At 39.0% G+C, this 18,348-nt stretch overlaps 1 protein-coding gene across 2 annotated transcripts; it reads right to left on the reverse strand.

Annotated features, from left to right (window-relative positions):
• Nucleotides 1-684: 684 nt before the first annotated feature.
• On the reverse strand, nt 685-17,888 carry LOC311283014 (NACHT, LRR and PYD domains-containing protein 3-like). 2 transcript variants are annotated; one of them, XM_084397168.1, is made up of 16 exons: nt 17,798-17,888; nt 17,133-17,263; nt 16,918-17,025; nt 16,655-16,732; nt 14,745-14,861; nt 14,037-14,129; nt 13,872-13,943; nt 12,530-12,567; nt 10,625-12,419; nt 9,933-10,106; nt 9,472-9,645; nt 3,739-3,912; nt 3,411-3,584; nt 3,141-3,314; nt 2,561-2,734; nt 685-2,402 (listed from the first exon to the last, which is right to left on the reverse strand). In XM_084397168.1, the coding sequence occupies exons 2-16, from the start codon at nt 17,174-17,176 to the stop codon at nt 2,282-2,284; spliced, it is 3,510 nt and encodes a 1,169-aa protein (XP_084253294.1). In that variant the 5' UTR covers nt 17,177-17,263; nt 17,798-17,888; the 3' UTR covers nt 685-2,281. The 2 variants fall into 2 exon arrangements, with proteins under 2 accessions (XP_084253294.1, XP_084253293.1); XM_084397167.1 differs by having other exon boundaries at nt 16,655-16,771; nt 17,798-17,885.
• Between the last annotated feature and the right edge of the window lie 460 nt (nt 17,889-18,348).

Below are 18,348 nucleotides of genomic sequence, written 5' to 3' on the forward strand. Positions count from 1 at the left end.
TAATAGAAGTCTCCGAATCATATAGACACGGATATTGTTTACCTTTGTTAATAATGAATTCACAGTTTAGTATTGCCTGCATCATGTTTGCATGAGCAGTGTTTTAAAAAGAAATACACTTTTGTAGATTGTTTGTTTTAGAAATGAAGTTTGCCTTAATAGACCATTTATTTGTTATGCCAAATTAACTATATTCTATTGTTGTATTTTTCAATTTATTCCTGTTTTTCAAACACTCTCCTAGTGCAGTGATTCGAGGTTCAAAACGGTTTGTTTTGTGAATGAGACGCATGCAGGTGCTGTTAAACCAGTGTAGTTTGGCATTAAATGCACTCACAAATAAATAAATTGTAGCACTTTGAAGTAACTTAATTATTTAAAAATACTGTATCGTCAAAAGCTGGAAATGCAATATCCCAAACAAAAAAAGCCAAAATTTTGACCAAAGTCCAAATATATAATTGTTCCCATGATAGAAAGTATTGTGTAGAGAATGGTTTGCTATGACTAACCAGAGAAAGTTTGGGGAAACTCTGAATATCAACATGTTTTCATGTTAAATGAGGAAAGAGACACTGTAATGACTATAATGACTATTAATGAATGATGCCCCTTTCTTATTTCATAAATAAACATTAAAATTAAAGACTTGATGATACTGGGTCATTTTTTGTGTGTGTTTTTACTCCAATTTTTAATCCATTCTTACTTTTCTTGTACCTTCATTAGACAAATGTCAACATTTGCATTTTTAAACATGTAAGAGCAACATTGCAGCTTGAAGAAACAAAGGCAGGTTTGACATATCTTGACATAAAGAATATGATAATACAATGTGTACTCCATGCAGCAAGCCTCCTACAGATCCTGTGCTGCCCTCTACTGTTCATTCAGAGACTCACAACATTATTCTTAGTTTCATTATTTTGTAAACTAAATACTGATAATGCTTCATTCTACAATGACTATTATTTGATGATATTAATATCAATAAATCAGTGTGTGGCACAATGAAAATTATTAATACAACTACAAAAGGAATGTATGCAAAGACAAACTTTGATGATGACTTGACAAAACCTTGTGAAAAAACAAGTGCACTTAAACTTACAAGTGCCGTTTACGACACTGTTTTAAATTAAAAACGGGAAAAAAATGTATGCAAGTTTTTGAAAACGACACCATTAGATTTAATAAATTCTGTAGAAGTATTATACATTCTAAGTACATGTTTACTTAAGTAGTAAACTTATGTTAACTAATGAAACCTTATTGTAAAGTTTTACCCAAATATATTTATTACATGACATACTTGTTTTAATAGAAATTGCATTGAAGTATAATTTACTATAACTGCTCATCTGTACAGCTAGGCGATTGCTAGGGTATAGTGGTTGGTTGCTAGGTGGTTACTGGACGGACAGGTGGATAAATAAATGATAGAGTTAGAATTTTAGGATCTCAGAAGAGGTAGTAGTTTATAGTAAATACTGTATAAACATTCACATTTTGCCAAGTCAACATATTTAGCAGCTGTCGCATTATAATAAGCAAAACTCTTGCTAGAATTTGAACTTTAAAAGAATTTATACTTTAAAACTGACTATATACAACATGTGTACTACAAAATGTACAGTAATACTTCATAAAAAAATGTGTTTGTTTGAAAGATCAGTCTTTAAGATGCAGCTGATGTGGAGCTCTTAAAACACCCGTCCTGCTCATCAAACCTGCTAGTCCTCATAGTTTCCCTTGAACCTAATCTCCAACCAGCTTATGACATTTTGTTCCTGCTCAAGAACAGTGTGATTCATTCAGTCCAGTGATGCCATATCACGCACATGGTGAATTTTCCACACCGATGTTCTATACTATTTTTCTACACTATTGTCCTTTCCTTGCTGGTTTGAGTAATTCAGATAATGAATGACACTGAGACCTGGAACCAGTTGCATAAACTGCTAGACTAGTCTTATAAGTCAATCATCTTTTTTTTAACTTTAAGACTGTTCATTTCTTTTTTAAGACAGTTACATAAAAACATAGATGGGTCTAATTTTATACTGAAAAGTAAGACTGATTACCCCTAACTAACTGCTAGTTGGTATAGTTCTTAAGACATTCTTAATATAATGGCTATGTTTATGTAACTGGCCCCAGATGGCACGCTTACAACGACGATCTAACATATATAGCTCTCCTTCAGGTCTGTTTGACTGGTTTGATGTAACACAGCTGGGAGCAAACTTGTCCAACTCACTCAAAGCACTACATTATTTTCTTAAAAGCATACGCATTTGTTTTTTTGTTTTTGTTCTGTTGATTTTGTTGGATCTACAAGGAGAACATCTTGTGTGTGAGAAACATTCATTGGCGTCTGAATTGTTGTTCCATCCATGAATCTGTGAGGTGGAGAGACAAAATCAGCCAATCCAATCTTGTCTTATAATTTAAATAATAACATTATTATTATTTTATTTTTTTTATGTATAAATTATCATGGGATGTTTTATGGCATAGCACAAGGAGTATGTCTGTATGCTAAGTTTCAAACACTTACTCCAGTTCTTCTAGTTTACTGTGTGGATTCTCCAGCAGATCTGAGAGCAGTTTAACTCCTGAGTCTGACAGTTTATTTCCTCTGAGATCCAGTGCTTTTAGCTGTGATTGGTTAGAGCTGAGAGCTGATGCCAGAACAGCACATCCCTGTGCCGTAAGCCCACAATATGTAACACTGCAAAGGGTTGTGCAATAACAAGATTATTTTAAATCACATTTTCTGATCAAGTAAAAACAGACAAATGTTCTGTGTAAAGTATAGATCCATCTACCTTTCAACACATTGTTCAATTTGAAAATTAGAGTAACAGTTCACTAGCAACAACAAGGTGTAACCTATAATGCATTGTAAATGATCCACACGACACAGGTTACGGTTAATGGCTGTATTTTTGTTTAAAAAAAAAAGCACAAAACAAAACAGATTTCTGCAGCATATGTTCGCCTCCTTCACTCTCCCTACGAATGCAGAGCTTAGAGAATCCCCAAACATGTGTCTCAAAGTAACATACACCCAGACCATTACAAAAGGTGGGTAAGTGATGGGAGAATCATTATTGGGTTAAAGAAAACTTTATTACCTCAGTGACTGCAGTCCTGATAGAAGATGACACACTCCCACTGAAAGCTGCTTTAAACCTGAGTCAAGCAGGTCATTAGCACTGAGGTTCAGCTCTCTCAGACTCGAGTGTTTGGATGTGTCTACATAACCCACCATCTGACAGCTTTCATGTGTTAGACTGCAATTATTCAGCCTGAGAAAAGCATAAAAACAATGAAAAAGTTTTAAATATCCATACAGTTTCATTTGTTAATTGTGAGATGTTCACATGAATCTAGAGGCCTGTTACCATAATCTCTCTAGACGAACACGTGGGTCTTCAAACACAGGGAGCAGAACCCTTACTCCTGAGTCTGTGAGGTTATTAATGCTGAGATCCAGCTCTCTCAGGTGTGATGGGTTTGACTTTAAAGCAGATGACAATGCAGAACATCCTTCGGCTGTAATTTTACAGTCTGATAGACTGCAAATAGTAAAGGCAAACACACTTGAACTAGTGTCATTTGATACACAGCATGTGACATTATTTCCTCAGAATCAGATTGTTAGCACCATGTTTTTGCCCTGTGGGCTGTGTGTTAATCTACTTGATTAGTCTACTTGATTAATTGTAATACCTCAGTTTCTCAAGCTTGCAGGAAGGGTTCTTCAGGCCAACACAGAGCAGTTCCACTCCTGAATCCTGGAGGTCATTCAAACTTAAATCTAATTGTTTCAGGCTTGTAGAGGAGGACTGAAGTACTTGGGCCAGTGCAGCACAGCTTTTCTTCGTCAGTTCACAGCCTATCAACCTAAAAAAAAGCCTCCAGTTTATATTTGTAGACTTTACAACATGACTGCTGTTTTTCATCTGCCTACTAGTAAGGGGCTGTTAAGGACTATGCACATAGTATGTGCTGCGTTCGGAAAGAAAAGGGGGTATAGCTATTGTGCCCAATTTCTCATCTGCTACCCTTTTTAGTGTGGAGTTGATATTGACGTATTACAGAGATACAGACGAAGAGAGACACCACTCGCATCCTGCTTTTCTCCTGTTGCCTCTTTGGTACTGGGAATATGGAGGTCAGAACAAAATGCTCTCTCCGTGTTCATAGGCAGGACTGAAGATGTGAGTGGGCATGATCGCTATTGCGCCTCACTCCCTCATCAGTTGCCTGATCACTGTTCTGATATTGGGAGTACATAGCATACTATATATAGGCTGTTACAGAAGTGGAAAGCAGGTAGTGATGAATGGTCATGACTGCTAGCAGAGTCCCACTTTCCCATTGTTCAGCCCGTCCGATAAATGCGGAAGTTGCATTTTGTTTCCCCATGTAGTCATGTATGAATGGACTGTACAATAGAGGAGAATGTAGGAGGCATACACCAGGCAATGGAAGGACAAAGGATAAAGGTGGACATTGTCACCATTGCGAATAATTCTCTCAGTAACATTTGGCTACAGCCTAGCTGGTTTCACAGCACAGGCATTTGTTCAGTATTGCGGAGTGGTTATTAATGTTCCCATAGCATTAACTCCATGACGCAATGCTGATTTCCTCTTTGAAAGGGAAAATCTAGATCATGCATTTAACACGGTTCCCTGAATGTAATGTATGTAACACGGTTGACGGTTTCATTGCCACAATTCAGTCATGCCTGCCCACCTTCCTTCAGACCCTAGGCATCCTTTTATAGTGCAGGGGAATTACAGTTAGACCACATAAAGAGACCAATGTGCTCAATGAAGACGAATGAAATTGAAGTTCAATCGGTTGGCAGAGATTTTACAGAAGACAAAGTTCCCCACACTTCCAAAGGCCATTCAAAATGAGTAAGAGGATCCAGCCTCAAACTAACTTAGGATACAGAAACACTAGTACTTATAGTTTTATGAATAATCAGTTGATGTCATTCCTACAGCTTCTGACAGGTTAACAATTAGGGATGCACCTATGTACTGGCCCGATACTGAGCTCATGTACTCGTACTCATAAAAATGCTCCGATACCAACAACCGAGACCAGGCAGCGTGTGTACAATGTTTGTGTCCAGACAAAGAAACACTGACAACAGAGAGTATAATGGGGATAAAAAAAGAAGGCTGTCTATGAAGTAAATGTACATAATTAGTGGAATATTAAAATAAATGTAGTAACACCTATAGTATAGCTGTGGTGTGCGGGCTGATAAGAAAAAAACACACAGTGGATTGAGCGTGCAGCAGCACAGACGCGTGAGCTTGTGGAGCGCATCCCTTTTTCACAGACGTCAGTGGAAAGCAACAGGCTGTTTCAGATGAAGAAGGTGGGCAATCCCGCCACTTGCGTCTCACTTCTTCATCTGTCGCTCTTTGGTTTGGAAATGCGCAAATGGCAGCTATATGAACATTTTACTGAAGACTAAGTTCCCCACACTTCCAAAGGCCATAGAACATGAATAAGAGGATCCAGCCTCAAACTAACTAAAGATACAGAAACACTAGTACTTATAGTTTTATGAATAATCAGTTGATGTCATTCCTACAAGTTCTGATAGGTTAACAATAGAGAGAATTCTAGCAGCATCATCCAAACATTACGTGTGACGTATAGATCCAATCTTATGGGGGAAGCATCACCCCCACTGGAGCAAGCAAGGACACATTGTAGCCAATTTAACAGTGTATGGGATCTATTGGGGGAAGCTTACGCCTCTAGTGGCAGCAAAATCTGATACAAGCATGTTGTATAATCATGGAACTATTGCTAAAACTAGTGTAGTATAGCAGGGGAAGCATACACCCTACAGCAATAGCTCCGACTAGCGGCAACAAACTGGTACAACAAGCATGTAGTATAACCACAGAACTATTGCTAAAACTGGAGGTGCTGTCATGAGGAGCATGAGTTCTGGGAACCAGGTCCGGTTGGGCCAATACGGCGCAACTAACAAGACCTACTCCTCGTCCTCCATGACTTTGCACAGTGTCTGTGCGAGAAGGCTCACTGTTGGACTCGCACAGTCCAAACAGCTGTTTCCCCCGGGGCCAGCTTTGTGCCAGTGCATCCGTGCCGAGGGTTCCGTCGGTCAGGGAGTAAAACAACTGGCAATAGGTCGAGTCCAGAGAGGCAAACAGATCTATCAGCCAGTGATGAAGCGGTCTCATATGAAGCCATCCGAGCGGCGTTACTGCGGCTGCGGATGCCATATGCCCCAGGAGCCTCTGAAAAAGTTTCAGTGGGACCGCTGTCCTGCTCTTGATTGTAGCTCCTTGTACTGTCCGGTTGACCATGTCCCTGTGTTCGCACAACTGATACCGAGACTGAGCCAGAATCAGCCAATCGTCGAGATAGTTGAGAATATGAATGCCGCATTCTCGGAGTGGAACAATGGCTGCCTCCGCGACTTTCGTGAAGACGCGGGGCAACAGGGACAGCCCGAAGGGCAGACCTTTGTACTGATATGCCTGTCCCTCGAGCGTTTCTGCATGAGCATCTTGAACGAGAGCTTGTGCAGGTTTCGATTCAAGGTTCGCAGGTCCAAGATCGGCCATAACCCACCGCCTTTCTTGGGTACAATGAAGTATGGGCTGTTGAACCCTGTCTTCATATCAGCTGGAGGAACCAGCTCGATCGTGTCCTCCGCCAGTAGGACATCGATCTCTGCCCGCAAGACAGGGGCATTGCAACTCCGCACAGAGGTGAAGTGGATGCCCCTGACCTTGGGAGGGCACCGGGCGAACTGAATCGCATAGCCGAGTCTGATGGTACGGATGAGCCAGAGAGATGGGCTTGGAAACGCTAGCCAGGCTCCCAGACACCGTGTAAGCGACCCAGCAATATTTCCTTCTTCCTTCCCTACAAAACGCTCGCTCTGTCTGGATGTGTTTAAATCTGCACTAAGATTTTACATATCTTTACACTCCTTTTACATATTTCACACATACGCACTTCAATGAGCCGACACAAAGCAGTTTAATGCATTTACATACTGCTCGAAATCGGAATAGGTTAGGATTAGTTGTGGAGGAGGGGTTAGGATTAGGGGTGGGGTTAGGATTAGGCAATAAGGTACTGAATTCAACAAGGGGGGTAATAATTTGGCAGGGGGTAAAAATTCTGCACAACACTGGTATATGTTTAAGCCGTTTATGACCTTACTCCCGATAAAAGAAAACAGGTTTCCGCGTTTACATGACAACGTGCGTTGTCGGCTTATGATGTTTTTTAAATAAACACTGACAAAAAACTATACAAGTTTTAGGGTTGGACGATCTGATGATATATATAACATTGATATTAGTGATCACCCGGATTTAGACCTACCTACATTGTATTTATATAAAGCGTTCACAGGCAAATTTGCTTTATGTATTTCCCCGGCGTCGAAATCAGGCACCAAATGTAAGAAAACACGATTCCTGGCTGCATGTCAATATCCATGGATCAGTGAATCTTTGGTAAGTTGTAAAAAAAACACCATATCGAGTCCACCATTAGTTTAAATTGATAATCATTTTGTTTTACTTGCGTTTTCGCAGTTTCCCCTGTTAAATCCAGTCACGCAGCAGCTCTTTTGCCACTCAGTCCGGCTGAAGGAGCGTTCCGGCGGGAAAGTGACGTCAATGCATTCCCTCTATTCTGTTCTTTATGCAAATTAGGCTATTTAAAAACATTATCTTTTAGATTTTTTCTACATATTTAAGAAACCTGGTTAGGGTCACTGGTTAGTCATTAATCCCGGAAGGGTCCCTTCTCATATAGGACGCTGTTGAACTATCCTGGAGACTATTCCTTTGGCATGGCATCATGCCTCTAATAATAATAAACAACCCCTGCATACACAATTAAATAAAACATAGGCGATATTTTTCTCTTCAAGGCTGACGTTTTGTCTGGAACAGACCATCTCATGTAGCTATCATGAGAACAGCAGAATACAATGAATAAGAATAAAGTTCAAACTGACAATTATCTTCCTACTTCAATATGACTCTTGATTAATTTGGTTGTTAAAGAAAATTAATTACAAAACAAGTACATATTTATTCTCTGTAAGACGGGCTAAATGAGTAAACACTGTCACTGCATTCCTGACATGGGTCAGATCCTCAGTCACCTCTCAGATACAAAATACAGACATTGCTGTAAAAAATATTAGAATAGACTGGTTTTAAGAAAAAAGCCTCAGTTAGAACTGTAATGCTGTAACGCTGTGTCGTTTGCAATGTGAGAACGTGGTGATTGCGATGTGAAGCACGTGTGAAATCAGTCCAATGGTGTGATGAGACGTCAGAGGCAGGTGACGTCACAAATCAGGAAACTATAAAGCATGCCCAAACAACTCTAGCTTCTAATAGGCTGAAGTAAGTCGCTGACTGGCACGCAGGAGGTATGGCAGGGTGACGCAACATCTCGTTCCCTCTTCAGGGAACCAAGTTTACAGACGGACCTTGTTCCGGTGAACTCTCTCCAGAACCCCCATGACTGAACCATATAGCATCCATTCCCAGAGGAGCTGGATGTGTGAGGCAGAACCAGAGTGGACAGTGAGATGTCTCTTGAGATGCAAACAGATCCATTGGGCCTGGCCGAACACCCTCCATATCTGCTTCACCACCTCAGGGTGGAGCCTCCAATCCCCCCGGGCCTCAGCCCGTCTCGACAGGAAATCTGCTCCCTGGTTCTGGCACCCAGGGATGTAAGCTTCCCTGAGTGAAAGCAGCTTTCCCCTGGTGATTTATGTAGGCGACCACTGATGTGTTGTCTGACCGGACGAGCACATGGTGGCCCCTGAGATCTGGGAAGAAATTCTTGAGAGCAAGAAAGACAGCCATCATTTTCAGGCGATTGATATGCCAGGAAGAGATGGTGCCCCCTCCACAGACCTTGAGTTGAGTGACCCTCTACAATCGCTCCCCAACCCGTGAGGGAAGCATCCATCGTTAGCATCTTACAATGACAAGGGGCTCCCAACATGGGACGTTGGGATAGAAAACAGGTTTCTTCCACATAACCAAGGCACGCAAGCATCGCAGCATGACCTTGATCAAGTGAAAAGGATTGCCCCTCGGGGAAAACCCCCTGGTCCTGAGCCACCACTGTAGGGGTCTCATGTACAACAGGCCAAAAGGTATCATGTTGGACGCTGCTGCCATCAAACCCAACAGTCTCTGAAACTGTTTCAACGTGCATGCATTGTAACCGAATCCCACACCACGTCTAGAAAAGTGGTCCTCTGTGCTGGAGAAAGAACACTCTAACATAACCTGTACGTAACCTAGACTGTTTTAAAAGTGAGTAAAATATTTGCCACTGCTATTGTACCCAGAAGGAAGTAATAGTTATATATAAATTAGTGCCCTCTTATTACATATTAGAACTTACCTTAATGTTTCCAGTTTACAGCTTGTATCTGTCAGCACATCAGAAAGCATTTTCACACTTGTATCGTGTGGATTGTTATGTGTCAAATCAAGTTCAGTTAAGTAAGACGGGTTTGATCTCAAAGCCGAGGCCAAAGAGGCACAGCCGTCTTTACCAATGCTACAATTGAAAAGTCTGCAACAGCAAGAAAGAAAAGAAAAAAATCACAAATTAAATATGTTAGTTGTTTCTCCTAGACAGCAATGTGATCAAATGGAGGACAAATGGAAACTTTTGATGTTCCTTCTGAGTAAAAACCCATCAATGATCATTTTATTTTCACACCACAGCACATCAACAGGTTTTGAGACTCAATGCAATTACTTATAGTTTGTAATTCAGCAATTAGCAAGCAGTTTGCAATTTATGCCATTGTAAATCTCTTCAACATCCTATACCATGAGTTTGAGTCTACTTCCTACCTCAGTCTGTCTAGTTTACACTGAAGATTCCCCAATCCAGCAGCAAGTTGGTTTATTCCTGAATCCTGAAGATTGTTAGAACTCAAATCCAGCTCTCTTAGACATGAGAGACTTGAACTAAGAACAGAGGCCAGGCCGGCACAGCTTTTCTCTGTCACATTACAACACCTCAGTCTGAAGGGAAAAGATTCAAAAGATTCACCAACTATATTTGAAATTACATTACAAGAAACACTTAACTGTTTATCTCATCTAAGTCCTAAAACTTGATCTGCAAAGGTATGTGAATGTATCAAGTTGCATGAGTACTTTCACATGCTATTGCATTCTGAAATGTGTCCAAATACATCTCATAACAATACAAATATGCACTGTATTCTCAGCTTTGCTTCAAGGGTTGCTAGATTTTTCTTTTGGAAGTCAACTGTCATGGCAAAGGAATAATTTGAAGAGAATCTTCCTGAGCAAGTTAATTAAACTTAGTTGACATATTTACAATTAGCTATATGAATAATAGTACATCCAGTTTAATCCCTTTAAGGTAATTTTATCGCAACCTAATACTGAGGTTGTTATCAACGCAGTAATACAAGAAAGCATGTTAAGTATGTACAACAGGACTGCATGCTTGGAATATGCTAGACAAGTGTACACATCTGTGTTTGCATACTTGAGTAGAGTGAGATACCTACAGAACTGATCGAGATGCTTTGATTACTGGCAACAGTCTCAACACTCCCTCATTCGAGGTCATGCTCGGATGAATGAACTTTGCCAAGTCAAAAACATCCAGTTCTTCGGCAGATGTCAGCAATATGTAAGCCAAAGCAGAAAAACATGAAGGAGACAGCTTTCCACCACAAAAACCCTGTGAATTTATGAATTCCTGCACTTCCTCAACCAGAGAATCATCTTTCAGTTCACTTAGGCAATGGAAAAGACTTATTGCCTTCTCTGCTGAAGGGTGGTCCCTGATTTTTTCCTTGATGTATTGAAGTGTTTTCATGTTGCTTTCAGCATCGCTCAGCATCTCCAACCGCAGCTCCTGAAGAAGAGTCTGATTGGACTCAAGTGACAGTCCCAACAAGAAGCGAAGAAAAAGGTCCAAATGTCCATTGTCACTTGCTAAAGCCTTATCCACAGCACACTTCAGAAATTCATCCATTGATAGTTTTTTTAAAGTACTTATGATTTTAGCATTTGTCGTCTGACTGAGGACATTTCGCTGCTTGTTGACAAACACAAGGAAGGCATACAATGCTGCCAAAAACTCCTGCATACTTGCGTGTACGAAGCTGAAGACCCTCTCCTGAAGCAGTCCTGCCTCCTCTCTAAAAATTTGGGTGCAAACTCCTGAATACACAGATGCAACATTGAGTTCAATGCCACATTCCTTCAAATCTTCCTCATAGAACAATAAATTACCCTTTTCAAGTTGTTTAAAAGCCAGCTTTCCAAGCAACAATGTGGTCTGGTTATCCAACTTCAAACCTTCTTCGGAAATCCCATCGTATTTGTGACTCCCTTGCTTGATCTGGAAAATTAGGAAGTGTGCGTACATTTGTGTCAGGGTCCTGGGAATTTCACCACCATCAGAATCCCGAAACATCTTTTCAAGAACTGTAGCTGATATCCAGCAGAACACTGGGATGTGGCACATGATGTGAAGGATCTTTGAAGACTTCAAGTGTGAGATTATTCTGGAGGACAGGGCTGGATCACCTATTTTTTTGATGAAGTACTCTTCTTTATGGGAGTCATTGAAACCTCGTACCTCGGTTACTCGGTCAATGAAGTCAGGTGGTATTTGACCTGTTGCAGCTGGTCGTGAAGTTATCCAGACCAAAGCAGAAGGAAGCAAGTTCTTGCAGATGAGGTTTGTCAGTAGGACACCGATTGAGACTGATTCTGTCACACTGGAGCAACTCCTGTTGTTTTGAAAATCCAGAGGAAACCGACATTCATCAAGTCCATCAAAGATGAAGACTATCTTGTATTTGTCTGAATGTAACACTTCTGCGTCTATTTTTAGATTGAAGAAGCGCTGAAGAATGTGTATCAGACTAGTTTTCCTTTCTTTAAATCCATTCATTTCACGAAAAGGAAGTGGAAATATCATCTGGACCTCCTGGTTGGCTCTCTCCTCAACCCAGTCCAGTGTGAACTTTTTCACGGACACTGTTTTCCCTATGCCAGCGATTCCTTTGGTTAGCACAGTAAGGATTTGTTTAGTAGATCCGGGAAAAGCTTTAAAGATGTCATTAGCCTTGATTGGTGCATCTATTGTGGCTGGATGTTTAGATACCATCTCGATCTGTCTGATTTCATGTTCCCTGCTGTGCTCACTGCTTCCAACATCAGTGATGTAGAGCTCTGTGTAGACGTTGTCAAGCAGAGAGGGGCTGCTGTGCTCTTCATTCCCCTCAAAAATGCACTGACACCTGTTCCTCAACATCCTCTTAATCTTACATGTCCAGATGAGATCCTCTGTGAAGTTTGACATAAGATGTAGTTAGAATTAAAAAAAAATTACCAAATCATTTAAAGATTTAAAAATCTAGATTTAAAGATTCATCTGAAACCACTGAAATGAATACCATTTAGAACATTTGACCTTAATTCCTTCTGCTGAGTTCTGAAAGAAAAAACAGGTATGTAAATGCAATTAAAAAAAAAATCATCATGATGTTTAATGTTGCCATGTTTTAGTTGTTGATAATGTTAAATAACTTCATATTAAATGTGAAGTGTGTAATTCTTCTAATGTTGCTCATATTCCAGCTTAACGTTGCACAGTCCGTGTTTTGTGTTTCTCGCGAGAGCAATTTGCTCAACGATTTGCAATTTGAAGTTGAATTTGCTTTGCGAGTTACTCTGGTGTCGAGTAATGATGCTCATTAAATATGCCCTTGTATCCGAGCTGCACCAATTACATCAGGTTATCTGATATAGGCGGGTCAGAGGCGGGCTAAACAGATGACGACAGCGCTGCGACGTCGAAGTCATTAGTAAACATTGCAAGATGGCTATGGATGAACACCAGTTTTTTTTTAAACGGCTTTGGGCGCTACAATGAACGAGTTAGACTTGGCTTTTTATCTAAAAGAGGAACAGAAGACGGCGCTCGAATCGTTCCTTTGTAAAGGCCCTTGCACACTGAGTCCGAAATTCACGTCCGAAATTTTCGCACGTTAAAAAATAAATACGACCTCACGTTATGTCAATCACGCCTCCGAAACTTTCATCCGTCAAAAAATAAATAAATTCAAATCAGGTTAGATTTTCTGCGTTTTTCGCATCCGTAGCAAGCATTTTTGCTGTTTTGCCAACCAGATACGGCAAGAGTCTAATCTACCAGTTAGCTCTGCTAGTAGCTAAGCATATGGGGCTTGTTGTGATTGGTCGTAGTGTTATCCAATTGCGTGCAGTGAGATTTTCAATACATGCTTGGTGCCGCCCCTCGAGCTGGCCGATTTTCATTAGTCGATGCCAGACCATTAATCTTTCAGATTTAGGTCTGGATTTCCAGGCTACTGTACACCTGTATGCTATTTCAAATTAGTCAAATCAACACCACTGCTTCCTGCACACTAGGAACTGTGGTGAAGGTTTTTCAGTGAACAACAACTTAAATATGGGTCTGTTCTACACAAGACTGTACTTACAATATAATATAGCATAAGAGTCTTATGGACCAACATGGTACTATATGAAATAACTGATTGTAATTTTGGGTGAACAATCCCTTTAAACTGATGTCAAACTTTGAGGCACAACTCTTCTCTTTTGCCATGTGAGTGAAGAAGACACACTTTTCTGAAGACTAATATAAATATATGCTCTAAAATGCACCATAAGCATTTGTGTTTACTTCTCTATCAGACAAACACACTAAATGGTTTATAATTGTTTAACACATTGCTTCTCATTAACACATACTTCAGTTCTGTGTGGATTGGTTCTCTTCTGAAGTTGTAAGGATCATCCATTGACTGCGTATGATGAATCAGCCTACAGTGAAGAAATTATTTAATGAGGCAAAATCTTATAACATAATTCATGTTTGAGGCAGTATTCACATGTTTATTAGAATAAGGGTCTCACTTGTGTTCAGGGATTTCCTTAAAGTATAACGGGGAAGATTGATTCCCGAGAGACACTTGACTCGGTTCAGCGTGTTCTTTTGGCTTGTTCAAACTCCAAAAACAAAAGAATGAATGATTACATGAATGAATGAACGAATGAATGTAGTTCAGTACTAATACTTTAGTCTGTGATGTACATTTCTGTTGGATGATTGCAGTGCATATAATATTAAATTAAAAAAACAACTCAAACCGTAAAATAGACAAGGCCAGGTCCAGTAAAAAGGTCAGTTAAAGGTCATAATTGTCACGTTTATGTTCAGTTAGTTTTGCTTTTATGGACTTTTAGTTTGTTTGTCTTCAGTCACATGTTTCAGTTGTTCAAGTTTCCCGCCACTCATCAGTTTCCATTAACACTAATCAGTCATCACTGCTGTTTGTCATTATGTTCATTACCATTTAAGTTCCTCACCTCATCTCCCTCATTGTTTTTTTTTTTGTGTGTTTTGCACACGTTACGCTGGTGTTTCATCTCTTGGATTAATAAAGAACATTTATATTGTTATTCCTCATCTTCCTTCTTCTTCCCTTGGACTAAGCGTGACAATAATTAAGCAAAACAAGCACATTTTAATTGTGTCCATTAGCCTTCAGTCGCTATACGTACAAAAACGATTGACAATGTTTGGGCCACTTATTCTATTCGCTGATGTCTGTTTACACATACTTCAGTTCTGTGTGGATTGGTTCTCTGCTGAAGTTGTTAGGATCATCCATTGACTGCCCACTTTTCATTGATAAACCGCTTGGCAAAGTAAAGTCAGAGTCCGTGCGATGAATCTGCCTATAATGAAGAAATGACTTAGTCAGAAGCAAAAGTATCCCGTAACCGGGTTTACAGTGATAGAGTAATTAGTATTGAGCTCATCATATGATCTAAACATGACTCCATGCATGAGGCGACCCACTCCATGTAAAATAAAGCAGCTTTAATTAGGCGACTGAAATGACTTGATCTCATGTATACATTATTATTAACATATTTGTATGTATTACTTTATGTGTGAAACTTTGTAATGAGATAAATATTCAGAAACTATAACCTGATAGCCATAATGCTTCTGAAAAGTGTAAGCATTGAGCCTTATGTATTGTGTAAACAAGCACAATCTTACACTGGTTATGATAAATAGCCTCATTATCTGTACGTTAAAGGTCGTTTAAAGGGATAGTTCAACTAAAAATGAAAATTAGCCCATGATTTTCTCACCCTCAAGTCATCCTAGGTGTATATAACATTCTTCTTTCAGACAAATACAATCGGAGTTAGATTAAAAAATGTCCTCTTCCAAGCTTTATAATGGGAGTGAATGGCTGGAGAAAATTTTAAACCCTAAAAAGTCCATCCATCCATGAAAAAAATACTCCACACGGCTCTGGGGGTTAATGAAGGACTTCTGAAGCGAAGCCATGGGTTTTCGTAAAAAAAAAAAAGAAAAGAAAAAAAAAGAGCTTCCGCGTTCATCATTACGCCGTGCGTCGGGTCAAGGGTTAGTCTTCCACCGCAAATCGATGCGTACGGCCGTCTGTCGGAAGCTAGTGATTATAGTTTATAAAGTTTTAAATATGGGTATTTTTCTCTTACACAAACGCATGGCTTCGCTTCAGAAGGCCTTTATTAACCCCTGGAGCCGAGAGGAGTATTTTTATCATGGATGGATGCACTTTTTTGGGCTTCAAATTTTCTCCAGCCATTCACTCCCATTATAAAGCTTGGAAGAGCCAGGACATTTATTAATATAACTCCGATTGTTTTTGTCTGAAAGAAGAATGTCATATACACCTATATAAATCATGGGCTAATTTTCATTTTGTGAATTAAGGTGAGATTGAGATTAAGGTTGGTAAGACTGCACTAGTTCGTACAAATTACTACCAATTCGCCAAAACATACTACCAAAATGAACTGCCATGAAATTGTGTTGTCCTCTCACAGTCATTATGACTTCTGAAGATATTTATGGCAGTTTTATAGTGCTCAACACTATCATGCCAATTTATAACTAATTTACTTTTTTTTTAATTGGTATATGAATTCATATGATCTCGTTCGTGCATTTCTTTGCGATCTGCTTACGTCCTACTGCTGAGAGTTAGGTGCATGCGTGGACATCATAGCAAAAACAAATTGGTGCACATCTAATTGCACAAATTCATATAGAATCGGCAACTTCTTGTCTACTTTTGTTGTATTGACCACATTCCTCAAAATGTCTCCTTTGGTGTTTTACGGAAGAAAAATATTGGGTTTGAGATGACATGATGGCAAGTAAATGATGTCAGAAATTATACTCCTGTATTCCTTTAATTATGCAACATTATTCATATTTGTTGATAATGTTAAATTATTTCAACATTTTAAAGAAACATATCAATTTCATAAGCAATCTGTAATATTATAGTCAGCTGTGTATATGTAGGCCATCAGGTTTCTTGTGAGGCAAAACTCTTCACTAACACAGTTTGCTGTGCGAGTGAGATACATGCTCTGGTCTGAAAACTAATATAGAAATGCATCAAAAGCTGTTACATTTAGAAATATTATAATTAGAATTGTTTAACACATTTCTAACATACTTCAGTTCTGGACGGATTGGTTCTCCACTGAATTTTAAAGGATGTTTCATCGACTGCTCACTTTTCATTGACAAACCACTGGGCAAAGAGAAGTCAGAGTCCTCACGATTAATCAACCTAAAATGAAGAAATGTTTTAATGGAAACAAAATTGTAATACTTGTTTGAGGCAGTTTCCACAAGCTTATCAGAGATACCCCATCTCTGATAAGCTTGTGGAAACTGCCTCAAACAAGTATTACAATTGTAATTGTATGAGCTCACCGGTGCTGAGCGGTTTTCTCCTTCAGTGTTAACAGACGAGACAAAGACTCGTTTCGCAGTAACACATGACTTGGTCCAGGTGAAACAGGTTTATTTGGCTTTTTCAAGCTTTAAAAACAAATCCAGAGCTTGTTCTTTATGATATGTTTTATATTTATGATGTTTTGAATCAAATGGAGACATAATCAGATGAATAAACATGAAACAACTCAAACCTCAAAACATCCAGTTCAACCGCAGGCCCTCTGTCTCCACTCATTTTACTGTTGGACTGACTAGTCACGACTAGTCTAGATCAGCATACAGGCATCAGTTAAACATCCTTCAACCTGCGACAACAGACAGACTACACTGATGTAAATCACCACTGAAAGAGAAACCAGTGACAGAATTCTTGTTTTCACATGACACAGATTTGTTCCCACAATGAAATGAGTTTTGGGTTTAGCGTTTGTAAAATCAGACATTGTTTAGAAAATGTATTTATGTTTCATTATATATACTATATATATATATATATATATATATATACACACAAGAGATGTAAAATGTTCTAAAGTAGCATTTATAGTGATAACTAACTGAAAGTAAGTATGCATAGTATATTTCTTTTCTGAAACAACTTAAAACTCATATATTTTAATGTTTACCTTTGTTGAACATGTGAAAGACATAATGTAACAGTGTTAAAGTATCTTTAATTGTATACAAATATGTTTAAAAAAAAAAAGAAGCATAATATAGTATATAGGTAATCATTACCCTGCACACACAGGTCTGTCTGAGTTTTAAGAGCCATGATACTTATAACTGTACGTTGCTACAGTATGTTATATAAATTGCATACATGTTAAAATTGTAATCATATTTTATTACTCACCTCACAATACGGATTTCTGCTTTCTTATGAAAATACAAACATTTTAGCTCCCCGTCGGTTCCCATTTCTCTGCTTTCCAACTGTTTGTGAGAATTATTTTTCTTGTCACCTTTCTTGTTATATAAAATGGAATGCAGCTCTACTACATTTCACCTCATGAACCAGGATGAACAAAAGGTTATCTTAAAGGTACAGCCTACAATTAAAGCATTAGCAATGAAAAATCAACTCGCTCTCATGCCTCTTTTGAATTGTATGAACTTCCTCCTTGGATCACAAGACTGATATGCCTAATACTACCTATTTTTTGACAGTGTATGGGCCAAAATGTGCAATATACCACAAAACATGCAGCACAGATTGATTTTAACATTGCTATTAAATTGGACTGTCAAAATGTAAGAAACCTTTATGTAAACTTCATTTAAAAATACAAAATAAAAACATTAGAAAAATGTTTCAAATCATGTACACACAAGACATAAAGGCTCCAGTCATCAGCAGCAGTTACTATTAACTAAAACTGAAACTATTAAACAAAAATTGTTTTC

Source organism: Rutilus rutilus (assembly GCF_951802725.1).
Source record: "Rutilus rutilus genome assembly, chromosome: 23".
Taxonomy (NCBI): Eukaryota; Metazoa; Chordata; class Actinopteri; order Cypriniformes; family Leuciscidae; genus Rutilus; species Rutilus rutilus.

Bases quoted from the DNA above. Each gene is read 5' to 3' on its own strand.
- LOC311283014 (XM_084397167.1), bottom strand. From the start codon at position 17,176: ATGAGTGGAGACAGAGGGCCTGCGGTTGAACTGGATGTTTTGAG. The intron at 12,568-13,871 runs GTATGTGTTAAT...TTTTTCTTTCAG, and splicing joins CCAATCCACACAGAACTGAA to AACTCAGCAGAAGGAATTAA. The intron at 2,735-3,140 runs GTAATAAAGTTT...AACCCTTTGCAG, and splicing joins TCAGGACTGCAGTCACTGAG to TGTTACATATTGTGGGCTTA.